Source organism: Papio anubis, chromosome 4 (genome assembly GCF_008728515.1).
Source record: "Papio anubis isolate 15944 chromosome 4, Panubis1.0, whole genome shotgun sequence".
In the NCBI taxonomy this organism is placed as follows: Eukaryota; Metazoa; Chordata; class Mammalia; order Primates; family Cercopithecidae; genus Papio; species Papio anubis.
Genome location: NC_044979.1, coordinates 16,179,738 through 16,201,361, shown reverse-complemented (window position 1 = coordinate 16,201,361; position 21,624 = coordinate 16,179,738). Strand labels below are relative to the sequence as shown.

Here is a 21,624-nt window from a genome sequence, read left to right as displayed (position 1 = left end):
GGGAGCATGTCACCAGGTTCTGAATAGTGGGAGGTGAGTAAAAATAATGCTAGCCCAATTTCAAGTCTAGCCATTAAAAATATCCTATAGCTCTGTGCTGAGGGTCCCTGAGTGTCCTCCCGCGTTTAGAGATTTGGCATATGGCATAGAGTTGTACTCACAGCTAAGATTTATTAACATGTCATAGTAAGTTGTCAGCAGCGGATCATATGGAGAAAACACACAGGAGGAATCTGGAGGAACCCAAACTCAGGCCTCCTTATGCTCTCTTCCTCCCAGGGGGGTCACACAGGGGTCTTGTTTCACTCAGTAGCAAAAATGCATTAACACATGTGCAGTGCTTCTGCCAAGTGAGTCCATCAGAGACTCAGCACTCATGAGGTTTTAGAGGAGGCTGGCCACAAGCACATACTGCCTAGCATTAACCAAAAATTCAGACTCCAGAAGGAAATCTGGTGTTCAGTACAATACTGTTTGCAACAGCAGTCTAGGCACAATGAGCCGCTTCTCTCAGGAGAAATTTTGTCAGTGCCGGGCACTGCTCGCCAGTCAAATTGCCAAAGATCAGCCAAAGTCCAATCTTGCAAGCAGGCAGTCTCAAGCCTGCTCTCAATTCTTTTCTGCACAGACACTCTTCAACTCTCTTTTGCCATGTCTGGATGAGTTTGGGAGCTTCATGGCACAGATTATAAACTGGAAGCAACTTGGCTCCCTGGGTCATAATTTGGTGGACAGCCATGGAAAAAAGCTACTCATGCCCTACTGGGTTTTGTGGTCATGAGAGGTAAGACCTGATAGAGTTCAGCCACTGAGATTTTAGGATTTGTTTTATTTATTTATTTTTTCTGTAGCATAGGTGTCCTTTTCTAATAAAGTTAGTGTGTAAATGAGTAAAACATTCTCATTAATAAGAAGACAGCCCAATAAAAATGGCAATAGTGAAGCTGAATAGGCAATTCACACAAGTGAACGTAAGTTACCACTAAACGTGAGAATAACTTTTTAACCTTACTTATAATCAGAATATAGCAACCTGAAATAATAAGTTATGATTCAAAAATTACTAGATCGGAAACTTTTCAAAGGAGTAACAGTCCTAAATTTGAGTAGACATTTGGACTAATGAAAACTGCTTATATATCCACTGCAAGAGATAATGACAACTACATTGGAAAACCCACTGTGGGATATATTGTGACTAATAGCATTTCTTGAGAAATTATCACTGTATATAAATCATCTGGGTTCCTTTTCTTGTCTTTAGGTTCAATCATGGAGAATTCAACTTTAAGTATTTATTTTTCCTATTGCAAAGGTAGTTTGTTAAAAAAAATCTTTTAAAAAAGTGGGCCGGGCACGGTGGTTCACACCTGTAATCCCAGCTACTCAGGAGGCTGAGGCAGGAGAATCTCTTGAACCCGGAGGCACAGGTTGCAGTGAACCGAGATTGTGTCACTGCACTCCAGCCTGGGTGACAGAGTGAGACTCCATTTCAAAAAAAAAAGGGTGGGTGGGTGGGGGAAATATGTGTAACATATAATTTTGTCACTTTATTTTTAAATTGTACAGTTCAGCAGCATTAAGTTCATTCACTATGTTGTGGAACTGTCACTATTATCTGCTTCCAAATTTTTTTTCATTGCCTCAAACAGAAACTCAATACCCACAAAAGAATAACTCTGCATTCCCCCTCTTTCTGCTAACCTCTAATCTAATTTCTTTCCAAATGAATTTGCCTATTGTAGATGATTTATGTGGAATCATACACTACTTTTCCTTTCGTGTCTTGTTTCTTTCACTTAGCACAATGCTTTCAAGGTGCATTCATGTTGTAGCATTTATCAGAACTTCATTCTTTTTCATTTCTCAGTAATATTTTGTTGTACATATATACCACATTTGTTTATTCATTCATTGATTGATTAACATTTGGGTTGTTTCCACCTTGTAGATATTGGGAATAATGGTGCAAAGAATATTGCCCTTAAAATAGCTGTTTGATTCCCTGTTTTCAATTCTTTTGGTCTATGCCTAGGAATGAAACTTCTGGGTCATTTGGTAATTCTATGTTTCTCCTTTTAAGTAACTACCAGAGTGGTTTTTTGTTGCAGCTGCACAATTTTAGATTCCTACCAGCAATGTCAAATTTCTTCATAGAATTGCCAGTACTTATTTCTTATTTTTCTTTTCAAAGATATTATTAAGATGATTATTACTATTTTGTATAGCCATCCTAGTCAGTGTGGATAATATCTCACTGTGGTAGTGATTTGCATTTCTCTAATGACTAAAAATGTTAAGTGTCTTTTCTTATGCCTATGAGCAATTTGCACACCTTCTTTGGAGGTACTTTTTTTGTCTGATTTTTTTTGGGGGGTCTCTCCTGACTTTAGAATTATGTTGGTGTACTGTGACAATGCTAAAAGAAATTGAGTTTGAACTTCATTCGGGAGATTTGTAGTTGGTAGTGTTTTTAGTGCAGTACTTCTCTATCTAAGGAACGGTCTCAGAAACAATACAAAGTAAATTGACTAATTGCTTTATTTGTTCTTTGTTTGTGTTCCCAATAGCAATAGGCACAGTATTTTATTTCTAAATGTTATTCCTTCTGAAAGGAACAAAGCATAAATGATTTCTTCATAACTGGGGCAGGGAAAGTGCTGGAACATCTTTTGGCAGAAATCAAAGTTTTAAAAATCTATGAGGCTATAATAATAAGAATTTTTAGGTGAGCATCTTTTCATTACCAAATAATGCTAATTGATATATCTAAATGGAGAGTCAATGTAACTGTCAACATAATTATAGACAAAGACCGTCAGTAGATGCCAGAACTACCAGTTGTTGTTTTTTTTTTAACTTAATCACTTTGAATTGTACTACTCTAGTCTCCTGCCCTGTTGGGTTTCTGCTGAGAAATCTGCTGAAGGCTGTATTGGGGATCCCTTGAATGTGATGTTTCTTATTGCTTGCTGCTTTCAGTATTCTTTGCCTTTGATGTTTGATAATTTGATTACATTGTGGTATGGTTTGACTGTGTCCCAACCCAAATCTCATCTTGAATTGTAACTCCCACAATTCCCACGTGTTGTGGGAGGAACTCTGTGGGAGGTGATTGAATTACGGGGGCGGGTCTTTCCTGCTGTCTCGTGATACTAAATGAGTCTCATTTAGATCCGATGGTTTGAAAATGGGGGTTTCCCTGCACAAGCTCTCTCTTTTCCTGTTGCCATCCAAGTAAGACATTTGCCCCTCCTTGTCTTCTGCTGTGATTGTGAGGATTCCCCAGCCATGTGGAACTATAAGTCCATTAAGCCTCTTTTTCTTCTCAGTCTCTGGTATGTCTTTATCAGCAGCGTGAAAATGAGCTAATACATGTTGTGACTTAGGGAACTCCTTTTGGGTTGAATTTAACTGGCAACCTCTGAGCTTTCCGTACCTGGATATTGCTGACTTTATCCAGATTGAAGGAATTTTCAACCATGTTTTTTATATGCTTTTGGGACTGGAACAAGATATGTACATTTTCCCAATGCATCACTCCACGGATTACTACTCAGTTACAGAAGGTAAAAGACATATTAAAAATGAAGAGATCTGGTGTCAGTTACCTCAAATATGCATTGACAAAACAGCATAAAAATGATATTCCACATTCTTGTGATTGACCAGATGCAATAGGAAATACACATCATCTATGGTGTATATTTGCCAAGTAATTAGCCTCCAATAGTATAGAAATTCTTGTTGTGGGCCATTTTACAACTAAGCTGACCTGGACACTTCGAAAACTTATAATCATGAAAAACAGAAAATATAACAAGTAGATGGAAGAGATGTATAATTTAAAAGTAACTAAGGAGAACCGATAACCTCGTGAAATACACGATCTTTGATTTGTTCTAGAGGAAAAGTGAATCAAAACCAAGGGACATGTTGAGACAAACAGAGAAATTTGAGTGTGAAGCATGTACTAGATGACAATGCTATATGAATGCTAACGTTTTGAGTGTAACAGTGACATTTGTGGTTATATAAGATAATGCCAATTTTTTAGGAGACCCATTTTAGTATTAAGGATAAAATGCTTCAGAAATTGAGGGCAATATATGTATAGAGAGATAAAGCAAAAGTCACAAAATGTACAATCGGCACACAGACATATATTTTAATATTCTGTTTGTTTCATTATTCTCTCACCTTTTCCGTAGATTCTCAGTTTAAAAAAAATTGAAGAAAAATATTAGCAGACCAAAATAAAATGTTGTTGTTATTTCAGAATGATAACATTGTTGGGTATTTCTTATATTCATTTTCAATATCTTTGAAATATTATGTCATTACCATAAAATAAATATATAAAATAAGGTATCTTTTAGTCTAGAGTATACTTTTTTTTTTTTTTAAATAGGAAACAGGCTATGATTTTTAAGAAAGTCCCAAAAGAATACAAGAGAATTTGCAGTCTGAGGACAAAGCAGCTTGGTATCTCTGAGGCCAGTGCAAAACTTAGCTACTAATGCATGTCAAGAGGACTTTTAGCAAATACACAGGACTATTTCCTCTGTGTCAACCGATTCTGAGTATTCTACAGTTTGGCTGAAAACTCAAGAACTTTCAAAGGTGACTGAATGTAAAGAGAAGAGTAGTGATTTTCCAGAGTTAAGGCTGGACAATATTTATTTGTGCAACAAGGAGAGAGGCTGTCTTAATTTGTCCTCTGCTGCTATAGCAGAATACCTGAGGCTGGGAAAATGTATAAAGAAATTTATAAGGAAAAGGGCTTTATTTGGCTTGCAATTCTGGAGGCTGGAAAGGCCAATAGGGCATCAACATCTGCTAGACTTCTTTTGAGGGCTTTGTGCTGTGTCATAATATGGAAGAGAAGTGGAAGAAGGAGCAGGCCTGTGCAGGGAGAGCCAGGATGAGCAACACCATCACTTTATAACAGCCTGCTTTTATGGTAACTAATCCAGATCCTGGAGAGAGAGAACTGACTCCTGGCATTCATCTTTGGTGAGCCATCTACCCCCATGACCCAAACAACTCCTATAAGGTTCAACTCCCATAAGGCTCACACTACCCCAGAGAAATGTGAGCAAGGTGCCTGTAGCAACATCGCTACATTGAGGAACAAGCTTCAGCATGAGTTTTGGTGGGAACAAACCATACCTAAACTATAGGACAGGCTCTAGCAAGACAGTAAGAATAGAAAGAACTGGGAAAAATTTTCCCTGGTTTCTCACAAACACTGTCCTATATTAGCCCTGATTCTATTGAAGATAGTATAGAAGTCCCACCAGTATCTCTAAGCCATGGACCAAGGACCTGAGTCCAGTGACACTGAACCATTGGCCATCAGAAGGCACTGGGGTTTGATGATGCTCAAATGTTTTTGAAACAGGGCTCAGTGCTGCCTGAGATGTTAAGTTTAAAGGAAAAGTGTGTATCCTAGTATCCAGTATCTTGTTTGCAGAAGTTGTGAGTAGTCGGTGAAATGTGAGATATTAAAAAAAAAAAAAAACCCTTTATATTCATTGGCGCTGGTATGTTCTGCTCAGCAGTAAAATCTGAACTGTAGCAAATCTTTGAGTGGAGACTGTTCTGGGCTTGCCTGGGAAGTAGATGGAGGAGAACCAGGAGCCAGCCTAAACGCTCAGAGACCCGTGCAAAGGGAAAATAACTGCCTCCTCAGGAGAATTCAGAGAAATGTGAGCAAAGCACCTGTACCTTACACCTTACCTATTCTAGTCATGCCCTGGACAATGTATATGATGATGTAAGGGAAATATAGGAGAGTGGACAATTCTAGTTTATGCCAGACAGGCTATTCCAAATTGCGGGTAGTAACACTACAGATATCCTTAACAAAAACCAGATTTCCCAGGGCTCTGGCCTTTTCTTCCCTGAGCAGCACAATGACCGGTTCCTGCCTTGACAAGAATTCTGTCATGAATTTCTCAGTTGTGCTGCCCAGGAAGCAGATGAGGCCTGGGAACAATGAGGAATGTCCTCCCTGGACTTGGCATGCCTCACACGCAAGCACACCACATGTGGGTCCTGTGACTGATAGGTGTGATAGACAGATAAGTCCTGTTTCCAGCTACCAGCCTCCATCCCCCGAATGCTGTTGTCACCCAGAACTATAACCCTGGTCACAAAGATGGAGCAGGTAGTGACCCCTTAATGTGAAGAAATTTTCCATCATGAAATTATTGCCTGGTGCCTACATGAGCTGGACTCAAACCAACAGCTTTTTGCCTCAGTAATAAAGGATTTATGACAGAAGTGGATGGCTCTGGTAATTCTATACCCACAGGTATTCACCTGATAACCTTGACATGCGTCCCCTAGGTTTTACCGGTTTGTTGGAATATCTCTGGTCGCACCTCACTGAACACATATATCTTCGTTCCCACCTCTCTGGACATGCATCTCCTTGTGTTATTGTCTTATGCCAACTCTAAGGAGCGCCATCCCCTAACTCCTTTTATTTCTTTTACTCAGGCAAGGAATAAAAATGTGTTTGTGACTAATGTTGCCCCATTAGAAACAAACAACAGATAATGACCACTACTGTTCAACTGTAATTTACACCAGAGGTGTAGCTATAAGGTTATTTTTAGATTTCAGCAAGTCTGTTTGATTTTGCATTTCTTACAATATATACTGGTATTTTCAGGGATAAGAGAATTCCCCACTCATCTTCGATAAAAAATGAGAACTTACTTTCATTACATTGGTGACCCAAAACTATGGGCAGAACCATGATGAAGGCTTGGTACACAATGCATCATGAATGATAACAGCAAAGAGGAAACTGCTTATGGGCCTTCACTAAAAATGAACCCTTCCAACTTTGTGCCCAGCGTATTATTTTATCCCTTTAGCTTACAGCGTGTCAGCTAGTTCAACAAGCTTCTAGGATAAACTCGTGTCAATTACCCCAGCTTCTAAGCGCATAGGACCTGGAAGATAGAGAACCTAGTAAAAGAGAAATGCCCAAAGAGAAGGATAATTGCTGATAAGACAAAAAGGTCACTAATTGATATCTCTGTTTTGAGTTGCCTTCAACTCGAAACATCCAGCAGAGGATGGGCCTAGAGATGGAGTAGGAGATCCAATCCCGAAGCCCTAGAGATGTGAGTGAGGACACTTGGCTGAACTTACACAGTCTGTGAATATGGTAAAGCAACTTTGTGCTCTGTTGTAGTTTATAATAATTGGTTTCTAAGAAGGTAGGCATTTGTAGAGGCAATGATGTCACTGTGGGAAGTGCCATGAGAGGACAGGGACGTCCCTCCTCCTCTGCTCCTGCTCACAGTGACCCTGATTGGTCAAAACTCCTATCCGGCCCTGAGCCTGCCATGGGCACCAGGCTCCTCTGCTGGGCGGCCCTCTGTCTTCTGGGAGCAGGTGAGTCCTAAGAACACCATGATCACATTGGGTCTCTCAGTGATTATTTCAATCATTTCCTTCTATTTTCAAATTCTGTCTTTTTCCTTCACAGAACTCACAGAAGCTGGAGTTGCCCAGTCCCCCAGATATAAGGTTATAGAGAAAAGCCAGGCTGTGACTTTTTGGTGCAATCCTGTATCTGGCCGTGCTACCCTTTACTGGTACCGGCAGATCCTGGGACAGGGCCCGGAGCTTCTGGTTCAATTTCGCAATAACGATGTAGTAGATGATTCACAGTTGCCTAAGGATCGATTTTCTGCAGAGAGGCTCAAAGGAGTAAACTCCACTCTCAAGATCCAGCCTGCAGAGCTTGGGGACTCGGCCGTGTATCTCTGTGCCAGCAGCTTAGCCACAGCGGTGCAGAGACACTTCCCTCCTGTGCATAAAACTGCAGGGCTCGCTCCTCTCTACTCAGCTCACAGTAGCTTTTCCTTATTCCTCATCCTCCCAGGGAAGAAGCGAGTTTTCAGATATAGCTAGGATTCATATAGTGGAAGGAAATAAACTTTTTCTTTTCTTTTCTTTTCTTTTTGGTTTTGAGATGGAGTCTTTCTCCATTGCCCAGGCTGGAGTGCAGCAGTGCAATCTGGGCTCACTGCAGCCTCTGCCTCCTGGGTTCAAGTGATTGTCCTGCCTCAGCCTCCCCAGTAGCTGGGATGACAGACATGTGCCACCATGCCCAGCTAATTTTTGTATTTTTAGTAGAGGCGGGATTTTGCTATGTTGGCCAGGCTGATTTCGAACTCCTGACCTCAAGTGATTCACCCCTCTCGGCGTCCCAAGGTGCTGGAATTACAAGCATGAGCCATTGCCCCTGGCTGGAAATAAACTATTTCTTAAAACATGAAGACTGCATTTGTTATTTGAAAATATGTCTAAGGAATTTGAAACACCTCTCGGTGAGAGTTCAGGAAACCAAAACTGAAAGTGACTTATCAGACTTAGTCTTCTGGGGTACTAATAGTTGTTCTATTTTAAAAATGAAACAATATTTTATATCAATTAAAAAATACATACATTTGAAAAATAAAAACATGCAGTCAATAAACATATGTGACAAATTTTAATAATGCAGACAATGATTGTATGTGAGTGACAAACAGCAGGCTCTCCCTCTGCAGTTGTTGGCATATGAATGATTTGAATCTTATCCTTGGTGATACCCTGACTCTGGAGCCTCCTCTCGACCTCTCATTGGATGTGTTATGCAACCAAATCTCAACAGGTACTATGTGTTTGGAAATCTTTTCCCCCTGTTTTTGGGAAAATATGTTAATATGAGTAATGTTAATGATGATGATGTTGATAATTTCAACTACTTCATTCAGCACCCTTTAAATTTCCAGGAAATGCACACAAATGGATATCCTGGCAACGAGTCCAAAATATTAACTCAAAACCAACTCTGCTACTCCAGAGCTCTCTACCTCTTCCATGTAACAAACATATCCCAACATTATATAGGGCTGGGTCAGCTAGTTCAGAGACTGATGAGGACACCTTCACTTGTCTGTCCTCATATATTAAAATAGCTCCTTAGTTGATGTGGTTTGACTGTGTCCCCACACAAATCTCAACTTGAATTGTATCTTCCAGAATTCCCATGTGTTGTGGGAGAGACCAGGGGGATGTAATTGAATCACGGGGGCTGATCTTTCCCATAGTATTCTCATGATAGTGAGCAAGTCTCACAAGATCTCATGGGTTTATCAGGGGTTTCTACATTTGCTTCTTCCTCATTTTCTCTTGTCGCCACCATGTAAGAAGTGTCTTTTGCTTCCAGCCATGATTCTGAGGCCTCCCCAGCCATGTGGAACTGTAAGTCCAATTAAACATATTTTTCTTCACAGTCTTACATATGTCTTTATCAGCAGCATGAAAATAGACTGATACATAAGTGTATTAGGTATTCCTGAAAGAACTTCAGAAGCAATTAACTGCCCCTGGTCCAGCTGCCCCCTCTGTTAATGCACTGTGTGTGTCCACCTATAGTCTCTACCCTAGCTTCTGCCCAGACTCTCTTGTACTAGAAATCATTCTGAAGTATTGGTTAGAACGTTTGGAAATGCAATTTCCTGGGAATCTTCTGAAAGACTGTCACTGTCCCTCAGCCCCTCCTGACTTCCCTTTCCATCCACCTGACTGCAGGTCCTAACTGATGGCCATGAACTCACTGCACATCTCCCTTCCTTCTCTGCAATTTACTTAGCTAACAATACCTCAGCCCGGTGGTGGGTGACCATGACCATCCTCCACTTCCTTGCCAGAATTTTCATTTGGTTCTTTTTCTAATCTATGAGGTCATCTTTTATGGTTAGTCATTCTCTCATAACATTTTTTGAGTGTATCTTTTATTTTGTTGAGCATAGGACACTCAGTTATTTCAGTCTGCCTGCTTATTTTCACCTCTGTGGTCTTTGTGGACATTTTTGTGTGTGTACTGCTTCTCAGTCATTTGTTTGTATTTTTCCTTATAAACCTGATTATTTTTGACATTGTGCCAGACACTGTGGTTGTAGAAATAATTTCTGGTCTAGGATGGATATATCTTTCTCCAGAGATAGTTTTATTGTGCTTTGTAAAGGGCATGGATGCATAAACAATCCAGGACTCCCTGAAACAGAATTCAAGGCTTGAGGTGTCCTGGAGCACCTGGAGGACAGGCTTCCTTCTACTTCATTGATTCTATTCAAATCCCTCAATGGTCACATTAAGTAAGTTCTGGTCTTTGCCTTTACCCCCCTGGCCTGTGAGTCAGCTTCCTAAGTGCTGAGCTGGGATCAGCAAATGCCCCTAACAGCAGTGACTGCTGTGCTCACTCCCCAGGCTCCTGCCTTCTCCAAGATTCTGGCCCAGTCATTCCTCATTGTATCTTTAGGATACGAATTAGTTGCAGTTTGTCAGTGTGATTGTTTTACCTAAGTACATAAATAATAACAAAAGCGTTAATCTGAGTTCCCTCTTCTGTAATTATACAGATTAAAGTCAAAACATTTTATTTGAGGTTTTAATTTTCTTTGAATTTTAATGTCAGATTCTTAGTCTGTGATTTGTTTGATATTTGACTTAAATAGCATAGAGATGTTATACAGAAGCTTTAATTTTAAGGAAGGACTTTTTAAAAACTTGAAGTGGATTTATAATCAAGTTGGGACCCTCACTTGGTTTTGAGACTTTATCATTTGAGTATTTTTATGTTATTTATTACATAATCTTTGATGCTTCATTGGGTCGTGTGACAAGATGAGAATAGAGAGTGAATATTTAGACTTGATCAGAGAGCACAAAGTGAACATGGAATTAATTTCTGTTGATGAAGAGTCAAACTATGTAAAATATTTGAAGACATTTATTCTAAGCCAAATATGAATGACCATGGCCTATGAAACAGCCCTCAGGAGGTAGTGAGAACAGTGCCCAAGGTAGTCAGGGTGCAGCTTGGTTTTCTACATTTTAGGGAGACATGAGACTTGAGACTTCAATCAAACACAGTTAAGAGATACATTGGTTTTGGCCAGAAAGGCAGACAACTGGAGGCAGGAATGGGGAGAGGCTCCAGCTTAAAGGTAGATTTAAAATTTTTCTGGTTGATAACTGGTTGTCTCTCAGGTTAAATTTTAAAAGAGCCCTGGCTGGGTAGGAAGTCCATTCAGATGACCGGGGGGCCTTAGAATTTTATTTGTGGTTTACACTTCATTTCTGCATTGTTGTGACGCATTTGTGACGTGTTTTTTGAGCACACCTGAGGCGCAGGGGTCAGAACTAGAGGAAGTCTACTTATATCATCTTTTCCTACTTAAACCTAGTCTTCTAGGAAAACGCTTTGCTCCACATTTTCCATTTTGGGGAACTTCCCTAAAGTAATGCTCTAGTTTTATTCTTTCTATTGCTTGCCAAATCTTCCATGTGGGAAGAGAAATAAGTTATTTTATTTAGTCTCCTCTTCATCTGAGATTCATCTCTCTTCATCATCTCCTTTTCATCCTGGCTACTGAGAACAAAGGCAGATTTTTTGGTGCTTTTTCGAAATGCACTGAGACCAGTGGGGAACTTTCTTTTCTTTACAGGGATGGCCTGTAATTGGACGGGGAGAGAGAATGGGTTAAATTCTGATTAAAGACAGTGTTGGCCGGTCATCTTGCTCTCCCATCTGAGCCAGGTTGTTTATGGATATTAAAACTGACATTATGTCTCCATCCGTCAGACAGTAATGTCCATCTCTCAGGAGGTTTCATCTTAGGTCATAACATTGTTTTATGACCCTCCAACACCAACAAATTATGATATCTCATTTACCCACGGCTCAATCAAGGGAAGTGCAAGTCCTCTGTCTTGACAAAGAGCACGTTTGTGCTGTTCCTGCCTACTGGCCACTAGGAGGCACTGTGGTTTCATTGTCAACCGGAGTCTATGGGGGAGGGGATGGAGGATCCTTAATGAAAACCCTGGAGGTGGACCTAGATTCAGGGAGCTGGGTTGGAGGTGTCTGCAATGAAGGCTGAGGATAAAGGGATTACAGACCAACCCTTTTGCCTCTATTGATGCTGGGATGGGTTTTGCCCTAAATTGAGATTTGAGTGGGGCTCTGAGTGGCAGGTGTGCTTGCAAGTGGATATACCTCCGAGCTCACTGAAGACGTGGAGGCACAAGGAGCTGGGGTGGTGCAGCACCCGTGTTCTGGGCTTGGAAAGCATTTAATTTCCAAATCTTTGTGAAAAAGACAATCTTGCTTCTGATTTATTGTGTGGATAGAGAATGTGAGAGATTCTGTGCTCTGGGCTTTGCAAATTCATTGAGTTCAAGGATCAATAAACTTTTGTGTCACAGGAGCCTTGCAGAGCCTGGCCCCAAGCCAACCGAGGTCAGCCCTACCTGTTCTGTTGAATGTAGAGGGAAGAGCAGGTAGAATTAGAGGCGCTATCCTGGACCATGTCAGAGGGAGCCTGTCCTCAGGGAGCTTCAATCACAATGATGCTACCAGCAGCATATACACTTATTAGCAAGGCTTAGGGTGGAGTAGGACAGAATTTTCTCCCCCAAGAACTTTTGCTCTGAGCAGGAAAATGCCCCAATCTAGTTCTAAGTCTGTTACTCTAGATGCCTCTGTGTCCCTGGAAGAAGGTGGGGTCTGGGCATATAAAAGTTTTGTTTGTTGGTTTGTTTCACCTGGCTTGATTTCAGGTTTTTCCATGTGATCGCGTATCTGACTCTACCAGTATTTTGTATCCAGTTTCTGCCTCTCTCTCCCATGAGTCCCATGGCTGCTACAAGGTACTCAATTTCTATTGCTGCTGTAACAAACTACCACTAACTTGGTGGCTTACTACCACACAAGTATTACCTTACAGTTCTGGAGGTCAGAAGTCCAAAATGGATGTTACTGGGCTAAAATCCAGGTGTTGGCAGGGCTGCATTCCTTCCTGAGGCTCTCAGGGAGAACTGTTTTCTCTCCTTTTTAGCTTCTAGAGGTGACCAGTATTCCTTAGCTCATGACCCCATTCAATCTGCAAAGCCAACAAGGACTGGCTGAGCCTTTGCTCACTCTGCATCACTCTGACGCTCACTCTTCATCCCCCCCTCTTCCATATTTTAGGACCCTTGTGATTACATTGGGCCTCTATATTAAAGTCAGCTGATGGGCAACCTCACTTCAAGAGGAACTTTAATTCCCCTTTATCAGATAATTCAACACATTCATAGGTTCCAGGGATTCGGCCTGGGCGTAGTTGAAGGGCCATCGTTCTGCCTACCAAACCCAGGCACCTGGTAACAGGGAGGAAAACACATTGGTCACCTTGAAAACTGATTGATGACCACTGTTTTACATTCTGGATCTAACACACACAACAAAGGGACGGAACCCACAAGGAAACAGACACCTCAGGTCACACAAGCTCATCTGTCAACTATTTGCTCCTTAGGATTGGCAAGTGCCCTGGGTTGCAGGGGACTCAGCGGTATGCCTCTGTGCCAACAGCGAAAACGTGACCTTAAACTGCTCCTTCTTCGTTAGCAAATAACCTAGTTGACCAATCCACAGAGTAGGGGTTCTCTCAGCTGTGTACACTCTACACCCTGAGAGGAAGTCAGTTAGTGAGATGCAAGATTCTTTTATAAGAAAAAGGCCAGGTGTAGAGATTAAGAAATGCTGATCTTTGCTAGAGGTAAGAATAAGATGTAAATCAACTCTGGAGCATTTAATTTCCAAATCTTTGTGAAAAAGACAATCTTGCTTCTGATTTATTGTGTGGATAGAGAATGTGAGAGATTCTGTGCTCTGGGCTTTGCAAATTCAATGAAGTTCAAGGATCAATAAACTCAGAGAGGTCCTTCACTGCAAAGAAGAGCTTTGAAATCTAATGAGCTTTCGGGACACCGATCCAGCTCCCATATCTTTAACAATGCAGTTGACGTACTTGCTCTTCCTGGGTAACTCAGATGCTAACTTCTAACTCATTTAAGGGCATTTGAAGAACTAGAAGCACAGAGCCACCAGTGAGAGATATAGGAGAGTTTGCAGAGAAGTTGGCTTGCAATAAGGCAATGAGTTCATCTTTAAATACTTGGAGTTTGAGGTGCAGATGGATATAGTTGGCAGGCTCCTATGTAAGGAATGTTATGGAGAAGGTGCGATGAATTGACGATATCAAAGCAAATCTACAGGGACCCTCTGCAAATGTGCCTCTGTATCTCAGATAAATTATAGCTGACTTCAGTCCTGCCTGATTCATCTCCCAAAAATGTAGCCTCCACTTAAAGGAGCTTTCAAGTTGGGGGTGGTGGCCCATTCAGTGATGTCACTGACAGATGCATCTTGTGGGGGTAAAATGTCCCAAAGTATCTTTTTTCGCTCATGTTCATAAGGGCCCTGGTCTGGAATGTGCCACATCTGCTCTCACTCTGCCATGGACTCCTGGACCCTCTGCATGTCCCTTTGTATCCTGGTAGCGAGAGAGTCCTCACATATTTATCATCCTCATGCTGGGTCTCTGTCTAGATGACTTCCTGTGTTTTCCTTACTCTGTTTCCTAATTTTGCCTTCTTTTATAGCATGCACAGATGTTGGCATTATCTAGTCACCCAAGCATGAGGTGACAGAAATGGGACAAGCAGTGACTCTCAGATGTGAGCCAATTTTAGGCCACAATCTCCTTTTCTGGTACAGACAGACCTTCGTGCAGGGACTGGAATTGCTGAGTTACTTCTGGAGCCGATCTATTATAGATGACGCAGGTATGCCCATGGATCGATTCTCAGCTGAGAGGCCTGATGGACCGTTCTCTACTCGGAAGATCCAGCCCACAGAGCAGGGGGACTCGGCCGTGTGTGTCTGTGCAAGTCGCTTAGCCATAGCACTGCAGAATCTCCCCCTCCCTGTGCAGAAATTCTGGTGCTGCCTCTTTTCCCCACAGCTCCCAGCAATCCTGAGCAGTCTTTCCTGCGTCACCCTCCCCACAAGAATAATTAAGTGGGTTTGGAGCATGGCAAAGACAGAAGATGATACAATATCAACATACAAAATCTTGTGTAGGAGATAATATAGAAAATGCGTTTTGCAAATTTCTCACAAATTGTGTGTGGGGTCAGAACTCACACACAGGTAGGATAAACCTTAATTACCCACACTGTAGGTTTCCCTGCCTTCCTATATTTGCCACCCCCATCCAAACAGTGGGAGCTCCTGAGAATGGCTATGTCTTGTGAACTACTCTGCCCACTTCACTCTCTTCTCACTCTAAGCCGTGAACAGAAATTTCCCCTACAAGTGCTCTTTATTATAAATGAAAGTTCTTCTCTATGATTGTGGACATCCCTTTATAATGCTAATTTCAATTTAAGATTTATATATGGATTTTTACATTACACTTAAAGAGATTTTCAATGTGGATAATACAGGCAGTTTAATACATTAGAAGTAAGCTACCCCTCTTGGCCTACAGGGATCCATTTGTTTCTATCTTGCATAAGGCAAGCCAGGTGCTAGCTAAAGGTCTGTGTGCACTCACAGGACACTGATGAGATCTCCTCCACTGCCTGTTCTGGAACTATTAATATGAATATACACAGGGTGTCTAAAAGCACACAGGGCCGGGTATGGTGGCTCATGCCTATAACCTCAGCACTTTGGGAGGCTGAGGCAGGAGGATCGCTTGAGGTGAGGAGTTCAAGACTAGGCTGGGAAACGGTGAGATTTTTGTCTCTAAAAATATATATATACTAAAAAGTAGCCTGGTATGGCAGCCTTAGCTACTCAGGAGGCTGAGTTGAGAGGATTGCTTGAGCCCTGAAGTTCGAGACTGGAGTGAGCCATGATCATTGCAACAGAGTAAGACCCGGAATCACACTCAAAAAATAAATAAATAAAGTTAAAAAACATACACAGGCCTGGCCAGTCTTACTGTGCCCTCTTTCCTCCCTGATGCTGCGTCCTGAACGGCCAAATCTGTATATATATTTTTTTTTTCTGGTTTATGCCACACATTTCTACACAGCACTCACAATTTATCATGAAGAGTTATAATGTCTTTCTTCTCTAGTAGTATTTACATACTGATTATTTCTCAACCCCTATCAGTGTATCATCGGCAACTGCTGCAAAATGTGCCTGTATTTTGTCTGCCCAAGACAATTTGGGTTTACCCGAGTTCTTTCATAGAGGCCCAGGTTTCACTTGTCACTGTCCTATTTTTGTTATTCAAAGGCCAAGACTTTCAAGATTAGAATGATGCGGAATGAAATTCAGGGTATTCTTTAATGTACATCGGGAGACCTACTCTGTGTTTATATATTGTTTTGGTGTCTTCCTTGCTCTTTGGGCTTCTCTCTGCTGCCTCCAGATCATTTTCCTTCCTCCTTTGAAGCCCAGCTCCTTTACACACATGGCGTGAGAACAGGATCCTTCTTTGCTGCACTTGCTTCTTTCCCTTCAGAACTCTCTTCTCATTCTATCCTTCTGTCTGCTACTAATCTTGTCATCATTCTTAATGACTACTCATCACATAGACCATTTTTACATTGGTTTGGCTCCTCACTTTCTTGACTTCCTCACTTTTGAGTTTTTTAACCTACAGTGTTTTTAAGAATTGCTTCCATGATTATAGTAAATATCTACTAAATAAATGCATATCTTTCTCAGCTTTGAGCTTTCTGTGGGTTGGGACTTTGTTGGACATTTTATCCATTAATCCTGACATTGTATATCTGACAAGGAAGGTATTAAAAATCACATGTTTTGAATCAGTGAATCAATAAATAGATTTGAAGAGACAAATGGAAAACAAAATTGTTCAGAGCTGGCTATTCTGGAGTGGACTACAGATAGACCGTGTAAGAAATAATAAAATCATCTGGTAATTTCAATTTATCTTTAGAATCTTTGGACAGAACAGCTCCAGGGGAATCAAGGGATCATAGATGGAAAGAGAGACAAAGAGGTTAGGAGGTGAGAACTGGCTAGCGTAGCAGTCCCTAACCTAAGGTTTTCAAAGATAATATTGAGGTCCTCAATTTCTTTTTAATATTTTTTGAAAATGACAGGAAATTATGCACATGACCCAAGCTATACATGATAAGGAAATTGACTCACATCTTTGCTGAGATGAAATAATAGTAAAATTCTGTGAAATTATGAAATTAACTTATAGGCTCATCTCATGCCTGATTGGCAGTGCTGTGTGTTACAAAAATGACAAAATATATGATTACTTTAGAAACATTATTTTAAAAAATTAGCATTTGCCAAGAATGGGGGTAAAAAATTAAATACTGACAGATGGTACAAGGAATGGAGACGTTTGAAGCTTCCAGAGCCTCTGATCCAGCTCACCCCACTTTCCCAGGGCCCATGTCTTCTAAAGTTCATCTGCGTAGAGAAAGGGAAGTGTGGTTGTGCAGGAAATACAGCAGGTTAGGAAAGCACAGGCTCTCGAGCTTTTACAGGCTTTAACATCCTGTGTATTTGTGCTATTTCCACAGCCTGGAACAAACTGTATTCTCCCCAAACAGGGCCAGACACTGCTCATCTATCAAGGACTGACTCACATCTCCCTTCCTCTTTGCTTCTTACCCTGACATTCCCTGGTACTGTAGTGTATCATTCTCTTTCCTTTACATTCAGAGGAAAATTTAGTTATATAATTGATACTACTTGATGTTTGTGAAATGAATAAATTAATGTCCATTTATACAGAGCTCTGAAATATTATCTATTACTGTTTTCCCTTCAAAAGGGGCTCCTTTTACCTGAAATATAACGGAGAGTCATTATGGCTTGTCTCAATTTTCCATACAATTTCTGCAATATTCCAAGCAAATGTGTTTTCCCAGTCAGGATTAATGAGCAGTACTACCCAGTACCATAACTATATCTAAAGCTGGAATTCACAAATGTCCATTTGCAACAAAGAAATTTATGTTATAATAATATTTATCCAGTCCCATGATCCAGTAAAAGAAATTCCTCACCACAATCACGCTTTTCCAAAACTACATCTTTGTAAGTCTGGAAACATTATCGGGGTGCATCCCAGAAACCTACCTAAAACGCTGAGAGAAAAATTGGCTGTGCTCAGTAAGAGAATCTTATCATCCTTGCAATAAGAAGATACCGTGTGTGTGTGTGAGTGTATTTGTGAGTGTGTTGTGTCTGTGTGTGAGTGTGTATGTGTGTGCATTTTCTCCTGCAGATTCATCCACATGAAAATAGTTTATCTTTGGATTGCATTACTAAGAGGCACTGGGTCACTGGGGGAGCTCGTAGGCACTTCTGGCCAGTGATGGGAAACGTCAGACCACTCAATCTGCCTAAGCTATAGCCAATAGGGTTGTTTATTTCAAAACTTTTTATAAATTCAGAATCAAATATGTAAAAACTGGAAGCCCCTTTTATTAAATGCACTATATTTGGTGATAATGACTCTAAATACAAAATGTGAAGACACATGCATCTTATAAATCAAAAGGAGATATTAAGTATTTTTCCAAGATCATTCTGCTGGATATCTTCACGCTGTTTAATTCTAAGCCTTGTCTTATTCAGGCTCTTCTCTTTCACCTTATTATACAAATTGCAATGACATAACAACTATTAATTTTGCAATCAAAATGGTTAATGCACGCTTTTGTCTCCACTGGCTAAGGGAGGATTTAAAGATTAACCCTAAATTGGTTTATCTGGGAAAGCTTAGAGAGGGTGTATGTGAGAGGGTGGGGGTTGTAGGAGTGGGATGCAGGGTCTCTGTTACTGATTTGGACAATCTAGAGCTCATAAGGTCATAAAGTGTTAATCTCTGAGACTATGGATCCATAGCCACTTGGAGGCGCTGTGTCTCTGCAATGCTGCTGGGAACCCTGGGGAGGGGAGGGCAGGTGACCCAGAAGAGGAAGGCTGAAGAGAATGCCTGGCTGCCTGCTAGCATCAGGTGGGGGCCATTTGAGTTCAGAGTGGGTTCTGAGTTAAACACAGACCTCTCACTGTCCAGGGAAGGGTAGGGGTGTGAAAGGCCTCAGTTTGTACCAACAAGAGAGTGTCTCTGTGTCTGTCTGGCCAGTGGACGGTGAAGGGGCCGGGGCATCAAGGGCTTGGGAATCAGTGTCAGGGCAGGGACAGCGGTGGGCGGAGTAAGGTGTGACATGGACATGTGGACACTGTGCTCCACGTGCTCCACCTTTAGTTTTGGGACCCTTCAGGGCAGGAATGATACATGGGATAGCAGAGCCAGGGACCCACCTAAGGGTACAGTGGGCAAAGGATGGCCTGCAGAGGAGGTAAATAGAAAGGCAAGTTTCCTATGGAAATGCCAAAACATTCCTGCCTCCACTCAGAAAAAGACCACGAAAGGGATGTTGGCAGCCAGAGAGACTCAGGATCTGGTGATCCAACAGGCCTTTCCCAAGTTACCTCTGCTGCTTCTTTATGAGATCTGTTTTGATTCTGACAGAAATCATGCAAAATAAGTGTTATCTAACTGTGCATACTTTTGACTAAAACAGCTTTCCTGGGTCTCATATACCCTTAGATGGAAGAAACCAGATCTAGCGTTGGATAGATCAGTAGTGAGGTGACTGTAGTTAACATCAACCAATTGTGCATTTCAAAATAGCTAGAAGAGAATAATTCAAATGTTCCTAAGGTAAAGAAAAGACAAATATTTAAAGTGATACCTATTCCAATGACCATGATTTGATTATATTAATGTATCAATGATCACATCTACTTAAAAAATATGTACATCTAATATGTATCAATAAATAGTTAATTGAAAAGAACATAACTGGCTGAAGTCTGTTCCTCCAACACCTCTACCCACTGTCCCCACTCTGCAGATTTGTCATCTCACATGGCCTTCCCTTTCCAGGTCCCCATTAGCAGGAAGAGAAAGTAGACATTATATATGATCATTATAGTCTCTTTGCTGTCCAAGGAACATACAACTTCCAGGCTAACCATGTTCATTCATCCTTCATTGTGACAAAAAAGAGAGGTGCAATTTTCTGCACCATGGCTGTGCTATGAATGAGGCCAGGTGATCTCTTTAATGAAGGCTGTGTGAGGAGAGAGTTTTCTCAGTGCACAGAAAAGGGAATGGGATGTTTTTAAAGGAAAGTGTAGTTTTCCTGTACCTGATGTAATTTATTATGAGGGAAAAGACACAAATCATTATTATTCATTAGTTAATTTATTGATTTCATAAACATTTTAAGCCCCCCGCTTTGTACAAGGGATTGTGCCACATAAATTTAAAAACGAAACAAAAAATAAAATTTAGAAAAACAGATAAGACAATTTTTTAAAAAGTACATTTCTTGCCTTTGACAGTATTAAGGCAGTTAATATTGAAATGTATTTACTGAATTATTTTGAAATGTATTTATTAAATTATTTTGCTAATTCAAAGTACTTTAATGTTTCTGAATTATACAAATGTCCTTTTTTAACATCTTTCTCTTTAGTTACCTACCTCCTTTTACTACCGTTTTAAAAAAATTTTAGTGAGGACATTTAATATGAGATCTATCCTCTTAACAGGCTTGTAAGTATACAGCAGAGTGTCGTAGTCCACAGAAACAAGGCTGTACAGTAGATCTCTAGAACTTCCTCATCCTGCTTAACTGGGAATTTTGTACCTGTTGACAGCAACTCCCCATTTCCACCAATCCCTAGCCCTTGGAAACCAATGTTTTAGTTTTTACTTCCATGAGTTTTTGACTATTTAGGTTACCTCATAAAAGTAGAAAAAGGCATGGTGGCTCACGCCTGTAATCCCAGCACTTTGGGAGGCCGAGGTGGGCACATCACGTGAGGTCAGGAGTTGGAGACCAGCCTGGCCAACATGGTGAAACCCCGCCTCTACTAAAAATACAAAAATTAGCCGGGCATGGTGGCATGCGCCTGTAATCCCAGCTACTCAGGAGGCTGAGGCAGGAGAATCATTTGAACCTGGGAGGTGGGAGGTGAAGGTTGCTGTGAGCTGAGATTGTGCCACTGCACTCCAGCCTGGGCAACAGGGTGAGACTCCATCTCAAAAAAAAAAGAGTCATGCAGTATTTGTCTTTCTGTGTCTGGCTTACTCACTTACCATAATGTCCTCCAGGTTTATCCACATTGCCACATATGGCTAGATTGTCTTCTTTTTTGATATTATTTCCTTGTGTGTATATAACACATTTAAGGTCTGTGGTAATAAATGCATAGTAGTTGACTGTTTCTATAAAACCATGCATCACATGACTGGCAGGGTCATTTGCAGAGGTGCAGGCTCTGAGTGCCTCAATGCACCTTTATGGTTCAATTATGCTGCATGGAGAAGACTCAGAAGAAAACCATAATTCCATCCTTTATTGTCATTTTACTATGCACAAAATAGAAGTCCTTCATTTGTAAAATTTCAGTTAATTAGAAATTCAACTGTCAGAAAAAGCCTTAAGACACAAATGCTATTCTCATTTTACAGAGAGGAGGGAATTGACCCACAGGTTAAATAACATGAGCACATTAAATGGCTATTAGGATGCAGTACTGGGGGCCCAGCTCTGACCTGTCAGTCTCTGGTCCCTGTGTTTATAGCTCTGTGCTATAAGGCATTTTCATAAAGAGCGATGCCTAACTTTCAAAATCAGAGTATTTGCTCTCTACATCCCTTTCAGACCTGCTGGCTCCAATAACAT

General features: G+C 41.0%; 1 gene segment (V, D, J or C); it reads left to right on the top strand.

Annotated features, from left to right (window-relative positions):
* The first annotated feature begins 1,502 nt into the window (after positions 1–1,502).
* LOC101015086 lies at positions 1,503–8,001 on the top strand. The segment is given in 2 exon segments: positions 1,503–7,416; positions 7,511–8,001. Coding segments are annotated over 2 exon segments (564 nt in total).
* The last annotated feature ends 13,623 nt before the right edge of the window (positions 8,002–21,624 follow it).